The following is a 20,118-nucleotide window of genomic DNA, read 5'->3' as shown; positions in this document are numbered from 1 at the left end:
GGGTCACAGACAGGACATTGGGTCGGGGATCTGGACAATGGGTCGGGGTCTGGACTGGGTCACAGACTGGCCATTGGGTCGGGATCTAGACACTGGGTCAGGGGTCTGGACAATGGGTCGGGGTCTAGACACTGGGTAACAGACAGGACATTGGGTTGGGGTCTAGACACTGGGTCAAGTCTGGACATTGGGTTGGGGTCTAGACACTGGGGGACAGACTGGACAATGGGTTGGGGTCTGGACATTGGATCAGGGGTCTAGACACTGGGGCAGGGGTCTGGACACTGAGTCACTGACGGGACAATGGGTCGTGGTCTGGACATTGGGTCGGGGTCTAGACACTGGGGCAGGGGTCTGGACACTGAGTCACAGACTGGACAATGGGTCAGGGTCTGGACACTGGGTCGGGATCTGGACAATGGGTCGGGTCTAGACACTGGGTCACAGACTGGACACTGCGTCGGGGTCTAGACCCTGGGTCACAGACTGGACACTGCGTCGGGGTCTAGACACTGGGTCAGGGGTCTGGACAATAGGTCGGGGTCTAGACACTGGGTCAGGGGTCTGGACAATGGGTCGGGGTCTATACACTGGGTCAGGGGTCTGGACATTGGGACGGGGTCTAGACACTGGGTCACAGACTGGACAATGGGTCGGAGTCTATACACTGGGTCAGGGGTCTGGACATTGGGACGGGGTCTAGACACTGGGTCACAGACTGGACAATGGGTCGGGGTCTATACACTGGGTCAGGGGTCTGGACATTGGGACGGGGTCTAGACACTGGGTCACAGACTGGACAATGGGTCGGGGTCTGGACACTGGGTCAGGGTCCAGACACTGGGTCACAGACTAGACATTGGGTCCGGGTCTGGACACTGTGTCACAGACTGGACAATGGGTCAGGTTCTGGATACTGGGTCAGGGGTGTGGACAATGGGTTGGGGTCTAGGCACTGGGTCACAGTCTGGACAATGGGTCAGGGTCTGGAAACTGGGTCAGGGGTCTGGACAATGGGTCGGGGTCTGGACAATGGGTCAGGGTCTGAACAATGGGTCAGGGTCTAGACACTGGGTCACAGACTGGACATTGGGTCCGGGTCTGGCCAATGGGTCAGGGTCTAGACACTGGGTCCCAGACTGGACAATGGGTCGGGGTCTGGCCAATGGGTCAGGGTCTAGACACTGGGTCACAGACTGGACATTGGGTCCGGGTCTGGACACTGGGTCAGGGGTCTGGACACTGGGTCAGGGTCTAGACACTGGGTCAGGGGTCTGGACACTGGGTCGGGGTCTAGACACTGGGTCAGGGGTCTGGACATTGGGTCCGGGTCTGGACACTGGGTCAGGGGTCTGGACACTGGGTCAGGGTCTAGACACTGGGTCAGGGGTCTGGACACTGGGTCGGGGTCTAGACACTGGGTCAGGGGTCTGGACATTGGGTCGGGGTCTAGACACTGGGTCACAGTCTGGACAATGTGTCAGGGTCTGGACACTGGGACAGGGGTCTGGACAATGGGTCGGGGTCTGGACAATGGGTCGGGGCCTAAACACTGGGTCCCAGACTGGACAATGGGTCCGGGTCTGGACACTGGGTCAGGGGTCTGGACACTGGGTCAGGGGTCTGGACACTGGGTCGGGGTCTAGACACTGGGTCAGGGGTCTGGACATTGGGTCCGGGTCTGGACACTGGGTCAGGGGTCTGGACACTGGGTCAGGGTCTAGACACTGGGTCAGGGGTCTGGACACTGGGTCGGGGTCTAGACACTGGGTCGGGGTCTAGACACTGGGTCAGGGGTCTGGACATTGGGTCGGGGTCTGGACAATGTGTCACAGTCTGGACAATGTGTCAGGGTCTGGACACTGGGTCAGGGGTCTGGACATTGGGTCGGGGCCTAGACACTGGGTCCCAGACTGGACAATGGGTCGGGGTCTAGACACTGGGTCACAGACTGTACAATGGGCCGGGGACTGGACACTGGATCAGGGGTCTGGACAATGGTTCGGGGTCTAGACACTGAGACACAGACTGGACAATGGGTCGGGTTCTGGACAATGGGTCGGGGTCTGGACACTCACAACATAGGCTCCCTGGCCTGTGTTTAAAGCACCCGCTGCTTCAATGTTGTTGGGGATTGGCTGGAAAAGAGAAGAGTAAAAGGAGACCAGATGGAGGCCTTTCAAATGATGAATTTATTTGCTTGGGTGAATGTGGAGAAACTGTTTTCTCCTGTGAGAGAGGCCGAAAGGTGGGTGCGTGAATACAGGATAGTCACTAACAGATCAAATGAAGAATTTAGGAGGAATTTGTTTACAGAGAGTGGTGAGAAGGTGAAGCTCACTGCCACGTGGAGTGGTTGAAGCAGAGAACATTGGCAGATTTAAGGGGAAGCTTGATATATTACATGAGGGAGAAGGATATAGAGGGATATGGGGAGGCCTGTGGAGCATAGATTAGTTGAACTGAATGGCCTCTTTCTGTGCTATTGACAGTAGGGTTGTATTCCCTTGTGTTTAGAAGGTTGAGGGGTGATTTGATCAAAGTTTTCCAGATATTAAGTGGAACAAATAATGTAGGTAGAGAGAAACTATTTCCACTGGTTTGGGAGTCGAGGACTAGGCAACATAATCTAAAAATCAGTCATTAGAGACTTTTTAGGAGTGAAATTAGGAAACATTTCTACACACAAAGGATGGTGGAAGTTTGGAACTCTCTTCCACAAATGGCAATTGATGCTGGATCAACTGTAAATTCTATAATAGAGGTACCAAAGGATATAGGGGGAAAGGCAGGTATATGGAGTTAGGTCACAGATCAGTCATGATCTTATTGAATGGCAGAACAGGCTCGAGGGGCTGAATGGCCTCTTCCTGTTCCTATGTAACATTTCTACACATATTTCTTCATTCCCACCCCCACCATCACTGAGCACCTGGGGGAGGAAGGGAGAGTTCCAGTTTCCCGGGTACCATTTGCCCCTTTCCCCACTGCGCCCCATAGCTGAAGCCTCCCCCACCTCATCAGTAGTTTCCACTGGAGTTTGTGAGCAGCCCCTCCCCTTTCCCCCACCCTGGAGAACTGGAATATTCTGTAAACAGCAAGAGCTCAGATTACCCACTGAGACTCTGCTAACCTGCGCGCTGGTGCTTGTGGAACACGGCACGCTGAGCATTTTAATCCCTGTGTTACTGTCACTGTGTCTGCTCTAACCAAACCCCCTCCCCATTACAGACGATCGAGGAGGTGGAGCGGGAGTTGGGTGTTGACCTGGGCCCAGAGCTGCAGGAGGAAAGGAGTCAGTGGGAGGCCGAGCTAGAATGTCTGAGAGAGAAAAATCAGCACCTTATAGACCAACTCCTGGAGAAGGAGCAGGAACTGCGGCGAGCCACGACCACTCTCGATGGGATTCAGCGGGAGAGGGACAAGCTGAAACTAAAGGCAAGTTACTCCCTGCAATACCCTGCCATCTGTCCCCAGGCACTGGGACACCCAGCACAGGCACGATGGGCCAAATGGCCTCCTTCTATGCTGTAATACCGTGAGACAATGACAATGGGAATGAATTTGCAGTGAGTTGTTGTGATCTGGAATGCGCTGTCTGAAAGGGCGGTGGAAGCAGATTTAATAACTTTCAAAAAGGAATTGGATAAATACTTGAAAAGGAAAGTTTGCAGGGCCGTGGGGAAAGAACAGGGGTGTGGGATTATTTAGAGAGCTCTTTCAAAGGATTAGCACAGGTGTGATGGTCCGGTAGTTATAGCGGTTATGTTACTGAACTAATATTCAGGAACCCGGACAAATGATCCAGAGACATGGGTTCCAATCCCACCATAGCAACTGGGGAATTTAAATTCAATTCATAAAATAAAATTTGGAATAAAAAGCTAGTCTTAGTAGTGGTGACATGAAACTACTGGATTGTTATTAAAAACCCATCTGCTTCATTAATGCCCTTTAGAGAAGGGAATCTGCTGCCCGTACTGGGTCCGGCCTATATGTGACTCCAGACCCACAGCAATGTAACTGCCCTGTGAAATGGCCTCGCAAGCCATTCTGTTGTATCAGAAACTGCTTAGGGATGGGCAATAAATGCTGTCCTGACCAATGACACTCACATCCCGTGAATGCATTAAAAAAGCCTCCTCTTGTGCTCTATGGTTTGCTGAATGAACTAGTGTTGGCGGGGCCAGGAGAGTCAGAGAATGTTCTAGAGTGACAAATTACCCAATACTTGGTGCTGGGAAATGAACTGTTTGCATTTCTGGCATCAAACACTCCCAGGGCAGGTACAGCACGGGGGTTAGATACAGAGTAAAGCTCCCTCTACACTGTCCCCATCAAACACTCCCAGGGCAGGTACAGCATGGGGTTAGATACAGAGTAAAGCTCCCTCTACACTGTCCCCATCAAACACTCCCAGGGCAGGTACAGCACGGGGTTAGATACAGAGTAAAGCTCCCTCTACACTGTCCCATCAAGATTTGGGATTGTGTTATGTGACTGGTGGAATTCCATCAGTCGGCAGTATTTGTGATTCACAATCAGTGCTCTGCATTTTGATTGTTGTTATATTTTCAGCGCAGTGTGTGCATGCATGTTCATGCAAGTGTATGTTTTTGTGTGTGCACGGTCATGTGTATGTAGTGGGAGGTCTGAGTGTAATAAGATCCCGACTGACTGTTTCTGTTCCTGTTCCTATGTTAGGCTGATGACTTGCTGTCGTGTTTGCAGAGTCTGCAGCAGAGTGTGACAATATCTCCACCTCCTAGCCCATTTCCCAGTATCATGGGCACAATCACAGCTGAATCCAGCACCATCAGTACAGAGTGTGCGGCACTTGTGAACACTGTAAGTCTCGGGAGAGAAACAGGGGAACAAAGGTTATTAGAAACATTGAATTCAGAATAGTCAAAGTGGGAGGGGCGGTCTGCCTTTGAAAACAGTTCTAAAGATACTGACTGTGACTTTGTACAGCAGTCTGGGCAGCTGTTGCTATGGATACTCCCAAATCAGCTCCGGGTTGATGGTCCCTTTAAGAAACTGGTGTGGTTCTGTCCTGGAATGGGTGTCTTCATTCCTTGCCCTTGTCTCTGCTGCAGGATCCAGGGTTTGTGGTCGAGCAATTGATCCAGTCATTCCAGGATTGCTCCAGTGTCCAAGACCTTTTCCGAGTCCTTCGTGCGCACGGATCCAACATGATCAGAGTAAGGATCCAGGATTCAGAAATCGATATGGATCAGCTGAAGAAGTAAGACACTGGATTTATTGCGTAGATTTCCCGAAGACTGGGATAGCTGGGATTCTCTTGCATTTTCTCATTCAAACATTTTACGGACAAGTTGATGTAAAGTATTTTTTTTTGTTCATTCTTGAGATTTGGCATCCCTGGTAAGACTGGCATTTATTGCCAACCCCTTAATTTTGAGAAGGTGACGGTGGACCTTCCTCATCAGTAGAATCACACAGGACAGGAGGAGGCCATTAAGTCCACCGTGCCTGTGCTAGCTCTTTGAAAAGGCTATCAAATTAGTCCTACCCTCCCCCTGCTCTTTCCCCATATCCCTATAATTTTCTTTCTTTCAAGTATTTCTCCAATTCCCTTTCCACTGCCCTTTCAGGCAACGCATTCCAGATCACAATTTGCAGCATAAAAAAGTGTTAAAAAGATTTAGCAATAACTTCCTTGTTTTTCCTCTATTAATAAAGTGCACAATCCCATATGCTCTTTTAACAACCTTCTCACCTTGCCTGCCATTCACTCCCAGGTCTCTCGGTTCCTATGCACACTTTAAAATTGTACCATTTAGCTTATATTGCCTCCTCTATCTTCTAACCAAAATGTATCACTTCACACTTCTGCATGTTAAATTTCATCTGCCATATGACTGCTCATTTCTCCAGTCAGTCTATGTCCTCCAGCAATGTGTTACAATCCTCAATGTTCATTACGTTTCCAAGTTTCGTGTCAGCTGCAAACTTTGACATTATTGCCAGTATACCCAAGTCCAGGTCATTTAATATCTATCAAAAAGAGCGGTGGTTCTAATGGAGACCCTAGTATTACTGAGTGTATCCCTCCCTCCAGTCTGAAAAACAACTGTTCACCACCACTCTCTGCTTTTTATCCCTTAGCCAATTTCATAGCCATACCACCACTGTCCCTTTAATCTCATGGGCTTCAGTTTTGCTGACAAGTCTATTATGTGGTGCGTCATCAAACACCTTTTGAACTGCTGCAGTCTGTGTAGTGAAGTGCTCCCACAGTACTGTTAGATCGCAAGTTCCAGCATTTTGACCCAGTGATGAAGAAAAAGTGGCTGTGATATTTCCAAGTCAGGATGATGTGTACCTTGGAGGTGAGCGAAGAAAGTTTAATAGTTTTTTTGTTACCGCCACATTTGGTATTCCTGCAGCTGCATTGACGAGTGGAAGAGACACAATGACCGGCTGTCAGTGGTCCTGCAGGAATGCAAGGGTGACTGCGAGACGCTGAGCATCTTGCTGGGGAAACATGAATCCAATGGCACTGCACTACGACTGGCTCTACAGTACAGGTAAGGCCGACCGCCTGCCCCTAAACCCCTCCTGTCCCGCGAATGATTCATTCCAACCTGTCTCCAAGTCAGAAGATTCTGGGTTCAAGTCTCATTCCAGAGACATCAGCACAGAATCCAGGCTGATACTTCCAGTGCAGTACCGAGGGAGTGCTGCACTGTCAGGGGGTCAGTACTGAGGGACTGCTGCACTGTCAGAGGGTCAGTACTGAGGGAGTGCTGCACTGTCACAGGGTCAGTACTGAGGGAGTGCTGCACTGTCAGAGGGTCAGTACTGAGGGACTGCTGCACTGTCAGAGGGTCAGTACTGAGGGAGTGCTGCACTGTCAGAGGGTCAGTACTGAGGGAGTGCTGCACTGTCAGAGGGTCAGTACTGAGGGAGTGCTGCACTGTTGTAGGGACAATACTGAGGGAGCACCGCATTGTCAGAGTTTCTGCAATTCAGTTGAGATGTGAAACCGAGGCCCTGTCTGTGCTCACGTTTTTTTTATTCTTTCTTGGGTGTGTGCGTTATTGGCTAAGCCAGCATTTATTGCCCATCCCTAATTGCCCTTGAGAAGGTGGAGGTGAACTGTCTTCTTGAAATGCTGCAGTCCATGTGGGATAGGTACACCCACAGTGCTGTTCGGAAGGGAGTTCTAAGATTTTGAACCAGTAACAGTGAAGGAACGGTGATATAGTTCCAAGTCAGGATGGTGTGTGACTTGGAGGGGAACTTGCAGGTGGTGGTGTTCCCATGTATCTGCTGCCCTTGTCCTTCTAGGTGGTAGAGAACGCGGGTTTGGAAGGTGCTGTCGAAGGAGGCTTGGTGAGTTGCTGTAGTGCATCTTGTAGATGGTACACACTGCTGCCACTGTGCGTCGGTGGTGGAGGGAATGAATGTTTAAGATTTTGGACGGGGTGCCGATCAAGCGGGCTGCTTTGTCCTGCACTCGTGCTGGACAGTGAGCAGAACCCAGAGAATCTGCGACCTGCACCCATCACCCTGAGATCAGTGGACTCAGCCCAGATTGAGCAGTGTTGAGTTTTATTGTGGGAGGTTTCATAGAATCCACAGCACAGGAACAGGCCATTTGGCTCAACTAGTCGATGCCAATGTTTATTCTCCACATGAGCCTCCTCCCACTCCTCTCCACCTCACCCTATCACCATATCCTTCTATTCCTTTCTCCCTCATCTGTTTATCCAGCTTCCCCTTAAATGTATCGACACTATTCACCTCAACTACTCCCTGTGGTAGCGAGTTCCACATTCTCACCACTCTCTGGGTAACCAAATTCCTCCTAAATTCTTCATTTGATCGTTAGTGACTATCCTACATTTATGACCTCTTGTTCTGATCTCCCGCAAGTGGAAACATCTTCTCTACCTCTACCCTATCGAACTCTTTCATAATTTTAAAGACCTCTATCAGGTCACCCCTCAACCCTCTCTTCACTACAGAACAGAGTCCCAGCCTGTTCAATCCTTCCTGATATTTACAACCTCTCCATTCTGTTATCATCCTTGTAAATCTTTTTTGTGTCTTCACCTTTGACTCTATGTTTTTGTACTATGGAGACCAAATCTGGGCACAGAAATTTAACATAAACTTCTTTTCAATTCTATTCTTCTAGAAATGAACATTTGAATCTTTGTTTCCTGCAGTGAGGAGTGCATCGATGCCTATGGGCTACTCTTGGCCGAGGCTGAAACTAAAGGGAGCTCTATGCGGAGACAGTTAGAGGCTAGAAACAGGATCCCGGAAGAGCTTGGTAAGCAATGTGAATAAACACATCTGGGAAGCAGGGTCTAAACCAGAGAAACTGTGTTATCATGGCCTCAAATCCTCAAATACCTCAGCCCTGTTTCTGCATGTACTTCACTTGCTGGAGGAATGGGAGGAGGACATGAGGCCAGGCAGAGTAGCACCAGCTGCTGCAGGAGAGAGGGACAGGAGGGCTGAGAGGCACTCCTTCCCCCTGCGGGTACAGGACATCCCTCTTCCTCTACCTCCTCCACCAGGACCTCCAGTGCTGTGACTGAGAACTTGTGACTCTGCTCCCTCAGTCCCTGATCCATCTGAAGTCTGCCGCTGTGCCAGCCAGGACACTCCACACCTTCAGAGGACGTGAGTGTGTGCAGCCACATATATCCTCAAACCGAGATCTATCATTTTCAACAACTTGAGATGTGCAAAGTGAAGGAGCTGCAGATTTAACTTTGATATGGGGGCCTCAATGGACCAGCCTGTGGTAGCACTCTCAACTCTGAGGCAGAAAGTCATGAGTTTGAACCCCATTCCAGGGACTATAGTCCCCAATAGAGCACTGAAGGAGTCCAGCACTGTTGGAAGGCCAGTACTGAGGGAGTGTTGCACTGTCAGAGGGTCAGTACTGAGGGTGTGCTGCACTGTCAGAGGGTCAGTACTGAAGGTGTGCTGCACTGTCAGAGGGTCAGTACTGAGGGTGTGCTGCACTGTCACAGGGTCAGTACTGAAGGTGTGCTGCACTGTCAGAGGGTCAGTACTGAGGGAGTGCTGCACTGTCAGAGGGTCAGTACTGAGGGAGTGTTGCACTGTCAGAGGGTCAGTACTGAAGGTGTGCTGCACTGTCAGAGGGTCAGTACTGAGGGTGTGTTGCACTGTCAGAGGGTCAGTATTGAGGGTGTGCTGCACTGTCAGAGGGTCAGTACTGAGGGTGTGCTGCACTGTCAGAGGGTCAGTATTGAGTAAGCACCAAGGCTAAAGTGCTGGAAAACGGGATTAGAATAGATAGGTGCTTGATGGCCGGCATGGACACAATGGGCCGAAGGGCCTGTTTCTGTGCTGTATAACTCCATGTTTCTATGACTCTACACTGTGGGAGGGAAATGCTGAGGGTGTGCTGCACCGTCAGAGGGTCAGTACTGAGTGAGCGCGACACTGTGGGAGGGAAGATGCTGAGGAACTGCTGCACTCTCGGAGGGGTGGTACTGAGGGAGTGCTGCACTGTCAGAGGTACTGTCATTTGAATGAGATGTTAAACTGAAGCCCATTCCATCCTCTCAGGAGGACGTAAAAGATCCCATGGCCACTATTCGAAGAGCAGGGGAGTTAAGAATTTGTTTGATAATGCTCCTGTGAAACACGTCTGGATGTTTTACAATATTAAAGGCGCCATATAACTCTTTCAAAGAGCCAGAATGGGCTAAATGGCCTCAGTCTGTGCTGTATCGTTCTATGAGATAAATGTATGTTGTGTGTGGGGTGGGATATGGTCGGGCGCTGCGAGGTCAGTCATGATTAATTGTTTCTCCCACTTTCTGCTCAGCACATTGGTGCATGGACAAAGATGGCAGGATTGGCAGTGAGGGCACAGAAGGCGAGATGGGCGCAGATGCTAGTACACCAGCAGAGAATGTTCATGGTATTTATTCACTGACTGCTGATGCTCAATACCGAGTTCCGTCAGAACACACACAGCAAAGGTGAGGTTAAGTACTGGGTGTCTCAACAATAACTTACATTTCATTATCATTTTTAACATAACAAAACATCCCAAGGTGCTTCACAGCAGCATAATTAAACAAAGTTTTACACCGAGCAACATAAGGAGATATTAGGACAGGTGACCAAAAGCTTGGTCAAAGAGCTGGATTTTAAAGTGTGGCTTAAAGGAGGAGAGAGGGGTTTAGGGAGGGAATTCCAGAGCTTGGGGCCCAGGCAGCTGAAGGCACGGCCACCAATGGTGGAGCGATGGGAATCGGGGATGCTCAGGAGGAGCGCAGAGATCTCAGAGGGTTGTGGGGATGAAGTGGGTCACAGAGATAAGGTGAAGGGTGAGGCCATGGAGGGATTTGAAAACAAGGATGAGAATTTTAAAATCAAGGTGTTGCCGGACTGGGAGCCAATGTAGGCCAGCGAGTACAGGAGTGATAGGTGAATGGGACTGGGTGTGAGTTAGGATATGGGGGTAAGTTTGGGTGGGGGTTGAGGTTATGACACGTACCCTGAAGAGAAAGGTGAAATATTTATAAATACTACAAGTGAGACTCTATATAAACATGTAGGGCCAGAACTAGGTTGATGGCTGGAGGGGGATCTCTTCCAAAAGAATAGTCGACCTGTGGGGCCCATTAACATCTGGATATTATAGCGTGTCTCTTTGACAATCCCTGAAGACCAAGGCCACTGGGTGCTCAGTGGGCTCACTGATCCTGGGAGGGTTGAGCCAACTTTAGTTGCACCTGGTGTAATTTTTAAGTTTGGCCTCATTGTGCTTGATGACATCAACAGTCTCATCATGCCCATAAAAAGAAAAAGTGTTTTACAGCCAATGAAATACTTTTTGAAGTGCAATCACTGTTGTAATGCAGGAAACACGGCAGCCAATTTGCACACAGCAAGATCCCACAGTGATAGCAGCCTCAGGAAAAGTGGGGGGGGGGACTGAGGTGGGAAATTAGGTTGTTTTGTTTGAATCCAGAATCTTGTGACCCAGGAACACCATATCCCATCAGCCTTGCTCAGCTCCTGATTGGAGAACATGTGCATCACACTTTTTTTTTGTACGACAATTATACAGGGCATTAGTGAGGCCACACTTGGAATACTGGGTGGATGACACTCTGAAGCTCTTAGAAGCACGGCAGCATTGACATTGGTGACTGGGAGGAGCTTGTTACCAGTCATTTCAAATGGCGACACCTCATCCATTTAGTTGCATCATGCTTTGAGTTCGAACGCCTTCATGATGAGGCAGAGCAGCGGCAGAGAAGGAAAGAAAAGGAAGCAAATCCTGCAGTCTGAACCTCGTGGAATGTCCTGCTCCACGTGCCCAATGATCTGCAGGTCAAGAATCCACCTGTTCAGTCACATGAAGACCCGTGGCAGAAACTCGCAACCTTGAGTAGACGTCGCCCTCGAATCGAGGGACAGCCGATGGCAACTGGGTGCAGTTTTGGTCTCCTTGCCAGAGGAAGGATATTCTTGCTCTCAAGGGAGTGCAATGATGGTTCATTACACTTGTTCCTGGGATGAGGGGATTGTCCTATGAGAATAGATTCAGTAGACTAGGCCTATATTCCCAAGAGTTTAGAAGAATGAGAGGTGATCTTATTGTAACATATATTATTAAGGGAGTCGGCAGGATAGATGCTGAGAAGATGTTTCCCTTGGCTGGGGAATTCAGAACACTGGGGGCACAGCCTCAGAATAAGGGGTCGGTCATTTAGGACTCAGATGGGAGAAATTTATTCATTCAAAAGGTTGTAAATGTTTTGAATTCTCTATCCCATTGAGCTGAGTCATTGAGTATATTCAAGGCCAAAACTGATAGAGTTTTGGAAACGATGGGAATTAAGTGACATGGGGATAGTGTGGGAAGTTGGAACTGAGGTAGAAGATCAGGCATGATCTTGTCGAATGGCGGAGCAGGCTCAAAGGGCTAAATGGCTGACTCCTGCTCCTATTTCTTATGTTCTAACTTGAGGGCCTTTCAGTATCTCAGGTGAGCCGAGAGTTGACGACATTTCAACTCGTCTGAGAGGAGACGTCGCAAGGCTGAGAGTAAGCTATGCTGCGGTGATGCAGACTATCCTTGAACTGGGAGACACACCACCTCATCTGAAGCGCTACCTCCCCACATCCTGGGATGGTGAGGCCAGGTCACGTAGCAGTGAGATTGTAGCGACGGCAAAGTGTCTGGTGATGCCTGGGATCAGCGCATGTTCACCCGGGACAGTTCATCAACACAAGAAGGGGAAGAAGGAAGTGCTGCAAGAACTCATGATTGCCAGGGTAAGTGCCTCTGGTGAGGGCATTGAGAGATTTTTGTTGGGCATGGGTGTTGAGGGTTACAATGCAGCTAGACGGGAGATAAGATTCATATCAGTCATGATCTAATTGAATGACAGAACAGACTCGAGGGGCTGAATGGCCTCCTCCTGCTCCTATAGAATTGTAGAATCTTACAGCACAGGAGGCCATTCAGCCCATCGTGCCTGTGCCAGCTGTTTGAAAGAGCTCCACTCCCCTGCTTTTTCCCCATAGCCCTGTAGCTTTCTCCCCTTCAAGTATCCAATTCCCTTTTTAAAGTAACGATTGAATCTGTTCCCTTTCAGGCAGCGCATTCCAGATCACAAAAACTCACTGTGTAAAAGAAATTCTCCTCATCGCCCCTGTTTTATTGCCTATTATCTCAAATTTGTGTCCTTGGGTTACTGCCCCCTCCCCTCCCCGGAAACATTTTCTCCTTATTTACTCGATTAAAACCTCATGAATTTGAACACCTCTATTAAATCCCCCATAACCTTCTCTGCTCTAAGGAGAGCAATTCCCTCTTCTCCAGTCACTCTTCATGCCCCTATGTTCCCTCCTCTTCCACGTGCCCTTTGAGCAGATACTGAGATGCATATAAAAAACAGCGTATCTCATTGGCTCAGTGTTAAAATCAAAGGGAATGAAGGGATATGGGCACAGGGCGAGCACGTGGGTTTAGGATACTTCTTGTGGGGGAGGTGAATCACCAACACATACAGGTTGGGCCGAATGGCCGTTTCTGTGTTATAATTTCCAAGTAATCCTGCATTGAATTAGCTGAGGAGAGGAGCAGGACTGTTGAAGTTAAAGGAAAAAGAGCTTGCATTTGCTTAGAGGCATCCACAACCTTAGGATGTCCCAAATTGCTTTACAGCTAATTGAAGTGTAGTCACCATTATCATGTAAGAAACGCAGCAGCCAATTTGCGCACAGCAAGCTCCCATAACCAGCAATGGGAGAATAACCAGATAATCTGTCGTTAGTGATGCTGGTTTAGGGATAGATATTGGCCCCAGGACACTGGGAGAACTCCCCTGCCCTTCTTCCAATAGTGGCCGTGGGATCTTTTACTTCCATCTGAGAGGGCAGACGGGGGCCTCGGTTAACAAATCATCCAAAAGACGACACCTCCACCAGTGCGGCACTCCCCCAGTACTGGCCTGAATTAGGGGCTTACGTCTCTGGAGCGGGGGTTCGAACCCCAAGACCTCTGAGCCAGAGGCGAGAGTACTACTCATTGATTCAATCTGCACATGGCTAAAGTAGTACAAGACAATTGGTGGAATCTGTATTCCAGCAACAGTCAGGGGTCAGAGTGGTGGGGGGGGGGGAAATAAAGGGGATCAAGCCCCCTCTTGTAGAGTCTGAGTGACCTTTGAATTTCATTGTCCGAGGCAACATTAATTGTTGTCAAACACCTAATTATATATTCATAGTCTCTGTGTTCTCCTTCTGACTAATGGATTATCAGGATGAGATGTCATGGCTAAAAGGTCAGCTGAGTTCAGTGAGGAAGGAGAGGAAGGAGCTGGAGCAAAGTCTGCGATCCCAGGAGTCTCGGGAGGAGGGTGCAATCCTACTTCTCGCACATTGGCAAGCAGAGCGGGACGAGTGTCTGGGAGAGCAGGCCATCGCAAGCTGCATCAAGGAGGTACGCCCAAATGTAATAGTGTACAGATCAATTATTAATGGGATAATAGTATTCCTGCTCCTGACCACTATCCCATGAACATTGCTGGGACGTGTCAGCGTTCTGATCTGTGATACGACACTTGGTTGGACAACACTCACGGGTGCAAACTGGTCACATGATGAGAGTGCTGAAGATGGCTGCTGGACCCCCTGTGTATCCCAGTGAGAGATTGTGCCTTGGGGGCAGGAGAGAGAAAATGACAAAATAAATCAGAGCAGTCAGAACTGTATTCCCTTCTATGATGTTCTTGTCAAGGTCTGATTGACTCTGCTCCATTTTTAGGAGACTGCACCAGCATCAGAGGCTCTTGCAATCCGGAGTGACCAACTAGTGCCTGAACTCACAGCGGCCTCCACACGGTAAGTACACAAACCTAGATGGAGAGACGACCTGTTAGAATTTTATAAAATAATGAGATGGATAGCATGCCTATTGTTAGATTATTCCAGTTTGACATATTGGGGAGGATCAGGAGACAGGAGTTTAAACCCTATAAGAGTAGGAATAGACTGGATGGTGATTGGTTCTTAATTTTCCAGAGAGTAGTGAGCCTCTGGAATGTGTTTTTATTTATTCATTCACAGGAGGTGAGCATTTCTGGTAAGACAGCATTTATTGGGCGGCACAGTGGCGCAGTGGTTAGCACTGCAGCCTCACAGCTCCAGCGACCCGGGTTCAATCCTGTGCGGAGTTTGCAAGTTCTCCCTGTGACCGCGTGGGTTTTCGCCGGGTGCTCCGGTTTCCTCCCACAGCCAAAGACTTGCAGGTTGTTAGGTAAATTGGCCATTATAAATTGCCCCTAGTATAGGTAGGTGGTAGGAGAATATGGGGTTAATGTAGGATTAGTATAAATGGGTGGTTGATGGTCGGCAGACTCGGTGGGCTGAAGGGCCTGTTTGTGCTGTATCTCTAAATAAATAAAAATAAATTACCCATCCCTAATTGCCCTTGAGAAGGTGGTGGTGAGCTGTCCTCTTGAACCACTGCAGTCCTTGTGGGGTAGGTACACCCACAGTGCTGTTAAGGAAGGAGTTCCAGGATTTTGACCCAGTGACAGTGAAGGAACGGCGATATAGTTCCAAGTCAGGATGGTGTGGGGCTTGGAGGGGAACTTGCAGGTGGTAGTGATGCCATGCATCTGCTGCTCTTGTCCTTCTAGACGGTAGAGGTCGCGGGTTTGGAAGATGCTGTTGAGGGATCCTTGGTGAATTGCTGCAGTGCATCTTGTAGATGGTACACACTGCTGTCACTGTGCATCGATGGTGGAGGGAGTGAATGTTTAATATGGTGGATGAGGTGCCAATTAAGTGGGTTACTTTGGCCTGGATGGTGTTGAGCTTCATGTTGGTGCTGCACCCATCCAGGCAAGTGGAGAGTATTCCATCACACTCCTGACTTGTGCCTTATGATGATCGACAGCCTTCGGGGAGTCGGGAGGTGAGTTACTCACCGCAGAATTTCCAGCCTTTGACCTGCTCTTGTAGCCATGGTATTTATTTGGCTGGTCCAGTTCAATTCATGGTCAGTGATGACTCTCGGGATGCTGATGGTTCAATGATTGCAATGCGATTGAAAGTGAAGGCGAGGTGATTAGACTCTCTCTTGTTCGAGAGGGTTAATGCCTGGCACTTGGGTTGAATGAATGTTACTTGTCAGCTGCTGACTCTCTGCCTTCAAGAGGGAGCTGGACTGGTTCCTGCAGGAGCGGAGATCGCATCATAGAGAAGGTCAGTGTCTTTATGGATAACATTTGGTCTGTGTGAGCTCCAGGATTGGGTTCAATTGCCTCAGTGGGTTGGAGAGGAATTTTCTCAGAGCAACTTTTCCCTAATTGACCCTGGATTTTCCCTCTCTGGGACTTTGTGGCCTCTCCCAGGAGATTAAATGAAGAGGGGGGGGGGGGGGGGTGGATGGAGGAGAGGAGAAAAAGAGCCTAGTCCTGATTCTCTGGCCATCGTGGTGTGTGGGGCAGGTTGACAGGCATTAAAAGCCCAGCTGGCCTGTCAATTTGTATGTTTGTATGTATCCCCATGAAGGTCATCCTCACATCTCCAGTGGTAAAAAAAGGAGTACAGAGTAAACTAATTATATTAGAGAGGGTGAAGTAGTGGTTTATCGTATTGTCCTTAACCCCTCCTCCACATGCTATCCACATTATCTGCAACTTGGACTGGGCTTCCATGGGTTTGTTGAAGACACTTGGCCCTACCTCTTCAGTACCTCTCTTGAGCCGCTGTGCTGCTTCATCCAATTATGGATGGGTTACCTTAGAATAGGATTATGCCATTTTGTTGACTGCAAAAAATAGTGATAAATCCCCATGGACTGGGAGATATATAAAGACCTATACCTCTGACCAAGTTTTTGATCATCTCTCCTAATATTCCCTTATGTGGCTCAGTGTCAAATTCTTATCTGATAGCATTCCTATGAAGGACTTGGATATACATTTTACCATGATGGGACAGTGTAGAGGGAGCTTTACTCTGTATCTAACCCTGTGCTGTACCTGCCCTGGGAGCGTTTGATGGGAACAGTGTAGAGATGCAGTAACCTTTCCCACCACGATATAGGACGCTCACAGAAAATAGGAGCAGGAGTAGGCCATTTGGCCCTTCGAGCCTGCCCTGCCATTCATTATGATCATGGCTGATCATCCAACTCAGTAACCTGTTACACTTTCTCCCCATATCCTTTGATCCCTTTCGCCCTAAGAGCTATATCTAACTCCTTCTTGAAGACATACAATGTTTTGGCATCAACTGCTTTCTGTGGTAGTGAATTCCACAGATTCACCACTCTCTGGGGTGAAGTAATTTCTCCTCATTTCAGTCCTGAAAGGTTTACCCCATATCCTTAGACTATAATCCCTGGTTCTGGACTCCCCCACCATCGGGAACATCCTTCCTGCTTCTACCCTGTCAAGTCCTGTTAGAATTTTATAGGTTTCTATGAGATCCCCCCTCACTCTTCTGAACTCCAGCAAATATAATCCTAACCGACTCAATCTCTCCTCATACGTCAGTCCCGCCATCCCAGGAATCAGTCTGGTAAACCTTCACTGCACTCCCTCAGATAAGGAGACCAAAACTGCACACAATATTCCAGATGTGGCCTCACCAAACCAAGCACTGTAGATTTAGTTTAACCTGATTCTTTGAGAAATATTTCAGGAGTAAAACTGTTGTTAATTGTCCCACAGAGAAAAACAACTGAGAGAACGTATTGAGGAGCTGGTAACATCACTGGAGAAACTGATAAGAAATAATAATACTTGGAAGGATCAGTCTGAGGAGCTAACCAGTGAGCTGAGGAAAACACACAGGTATCCGAGAAACAACAGGATGACCAGGTTAAAAAGGGGCTGTTTATCTTATAAGGAGACTAGCACTGTGCACTGTACTCCAAGTATGGTCTAACCAAGGTCTATGGAGACCAGAACTGTACACAGTGCAAGTGTGGTGTCACCACATTACCTCAGTAGGATCCCAGGATCTGAGCCAGGAAACGGTTGGTATTTTCTTGCCAGGCTCAATGAGGTCAGCCGCTGGTGAGGACAAGGGATCAGGGAAAGCAACTCTCGGTCAATAGACTTCATTTCCTCAGATGCCTCATCATCTTTTCAACCCTTCTCATGCCCAGCGCTTCATCTGGATCTACATCAGAACAGGAGGAGGCCATTCAGCCCCTCCAGCCTGTTCCACCATTCAATTAGGTCATGGCTGATCTGTATCTCAACTCCAACTACCCACCTTGGTTCTTTAACACTTACCCAACAAAAATCCATCAATCTCAATTTTGCAATTTTCAATTGACCCCCAGCCTCAACAGCTTTTTGGGGGAGAGTGTTCCAGATTTCCACTCCCCTTTGTGTGAAGAAGTGCTTCCAGACATCACCCCTAAACGGCCTGGCTCGAATTTTAAGGTTATGCCCCTTATTCTGGACTCCCTCACCAGAGGAAGTAGTTTCTCCTTTAATCATCTTGATTGGATCAACCCTTAATCTTCTAAACTCAACAGAATACAAGCCTGGTCTATGCCACCTGTCCTCGTAATTTAATCCTTTTAGCCCTGTATCATTCTGGTGAATGTACAATGCACCCCCTCCAAACCAGTATATCCTTCCTCAAGTGTGGTGCCCAGAACTCCAGATGGGGTCTGACCAGAGCTTTGTACAACTGAAGCATCACAATCCGCCCCCGTGTGTTCCAGGCCCCTTGAGGTAAAAGCCAACATTCCATTAGCATTCAGAGTTATTTTTGTACCATTTCAGTGGCATTTAGTGATCTTTGAATTTAATATCAGTTTAAGCAACAATCTGATTAAAACTCACATTTCTATGGTGCAGCAACTTGTCTACAGCATACAGAAATGCCAAGAAGAAGTACGAGAACCAGCTGAGCAAACTGGAGTCACAGGTGAGCACCATGTCTGAGCGACAGGCTACTCAGATTCAAGCACTGGAGGAGAAGGTGAAGAGGCTTCAACAGGAGCTGGAATATGCCAATAGCACATCGCTGTAACTGAGATCCCAGCATCATGCAACAGCCGTCAGGCCGACTGTTGGACCTTCTGCAGTTCTAGAAACTTTGTGACGACCTTTGGCGTTCGGAAAGCATTTATACAGAATAACCCTCAGGATTAAATGAGTGGGTAGAGTCCATGATAGGGTAGTGTACTTCAGCTGGGTAAGGAGTGGATTTAATGGACGAAATGGCCTCATTCATTTAATGCTTTTCCTAAGGCCAGTGGCTGAAAGTGGAGTAAATCGATTTCCCCAATTTTACTGTTAAGGTATTTCTGCTCACACCTTCTGCCCTGGCCTCTGTCTGCTTCAGTCTTGCACGAAAGCAATTTTCTACTGTGACTGTTTTGCCTAAGTCAGCATTGGTGTGAGATATTCTTCAGGGTTGCAACTAATTCAGGTAAACAATACAAATCCGATGAGAGGTTGTTGCAGGTGCAATGAAACTTTGGGTAGGTGGGCGTTTGGAGAACCGGGGGAGGAGAGTGGTCCTTCCCAGTGCATAACCAGTCCAGTGACTCGCACGGAGTCTGACAATCTGTGGAAGTTTATTTAAAAATGCCTACAATTTACAGGAAAGTTAATCCTAGAGCAGGGAAGAATTGAGTTTAAATTTCTGTTGTATTTCCAAGCACTTATAAAAAAAAATGCAAATCGCCAGGTACATAACTGAAATGATGCAAGAGCAGGATTTTGAATTTGCAGTGAACACTGGGCAGAACTTCCCTCAAAGTTTCTTTTCTCTATGTTCTTTTATGTTTGTGGTTGGCAGGGTGAATTCATAGAATGATGCAGGACAGTAGGAGGCCATTCAGCCCGTTGTGTCTGTGCTGGCCCTTTGAAAGAGCTTTCAAATTAGTTCCACTCTCCCTCTTTTTCCCCCCCCCCACAGTCCTGAAACTTTCTCATCAAGTATTTCTCCGATTCTCTTTTGAAAGTTACTGCTGAATCTGCTTCCACTGCCCTGTCAGGCAGCACGTTCCAGATAGTAACTCACTGTGTAAAAAAAATGCTTCCTCATCTCCCCTCTGGTTCTTTTGCCAAACACCTTAAATCTGTGTACTCTAGTTACTGACCCTACAGTAACTGGAAACAGTTTCTCCTCATTTATCAAAGTCTCTCATGATTTTGAATACCTCTTCTCTGCTCGAAGGAGAACAATCCAAGAGATTTATGCTCCTCTCTGCATTGAGCCTACCTATAAGCTGATTGGAGTGAGCTGATTAACAAAGCTGCCACAGCTAATGTTGTATCCTGTCTGGTGGTCAGTGTGAGATCGACCAAACCAAAAAGGGACAACTGACATCTTTCCATATCTTCTCTTTTTTTCCTTCAAGAATTAGCAAGTATTTGTCCAAAGTATTCTTGGTGCCATTTTTTTTTTGTAACAGAGTTCTGCAGAGAAAATCTCTATTTTTCCATGTGTGGGTGTGTGTGAGAGAGAGGGGCTAAGGTAAAAAGAGAACATTCATATTTCAATCTATGTGCTAATGCTTTGCTTCATTGATGGTTAAGTCTGGTTTTATAATAAACTGCTAATTTTGTTGTTTACTACAGAAACCCGGTT

The 20,118-nt window shown here is 48.1% G+C and overlaps 1 protein-coding gene across 3 annotated transcripts in view; it reads left to right on the top strand.

Moving 5' to 3' along the window:
* Positions 1-20,105, top strand: part of LOC137351525 (colorectal mutant cancer protein-like) — a 31,980-nt gene extending 11,875 nt beyond the window's left edge. For 2 of the 3 annotated variants that reach the window (XM_068016006.1, XM_068016005.1), the window contains exons 5-15: positions 3,232-3,438; positions 4,705-4,848; positions 5,100-5,248; positions 6,414-6,554; positions 8,202-8,308; positions 9,845-10,001; positions 12,015-12,312; positions 13,805-13,984; positions 14,309-14,385; positions 17,229-17,351; positions 18,375-20,105. In XM_068016006.1, coding sequence (XP_067872107.1) covers positions 3,232-3,438; positions 4,705-4,848; positions 5,100-5,248; positions 6,414-6,554; positions 8,202-8,308; positions 9,845-10,001; positions 12,015-12,312; positions 13,805-13,984; positions 14,309-14,385; positions 17,229-17,351; positions 18,375-18,549 — 1,758 coding nt within the window. In that variant the 3' untranslated portion in view covers positions 18,550-20,105. The remainder of the gene's footprint in view (positions 1-3,231; positions 3,439-4,704; positions 4,849-5,099; positions 5,249-6,413; positions 6,555-8,201; positions 8,309-9,844; positions 10,002-12,014; positions 12,313-13,804; positions 13,985-14,308; positions 14,386-17,228; positions 17,352-18,374) is intronic. The other variant, XM_068016007.1, reaches the window with a different exon arrangement.
* The last annotated feature ends 13 nt before the right edge of the window (positions 20,106-20,118 follow it).

Source organism: Heterodontus francisci, chromosome 36 (assembly GCF_036365525.1).
Source record: "Heterodontus francisci isolate sHetFra1 chromosome 36, sHetFra1.hap1, whole genome shotgun sequence".
NCBI lineage: Eukaryota > Metazoa > Chordata > Chondrichthyes > Heterodontiformes > Heterodontidae > Heterodontus > Heterodontus francisci.
Note: the sequence above shows the minus strand (reverse complement) of the source record. Positions and strands in the feature narration are given on the sequence as shown.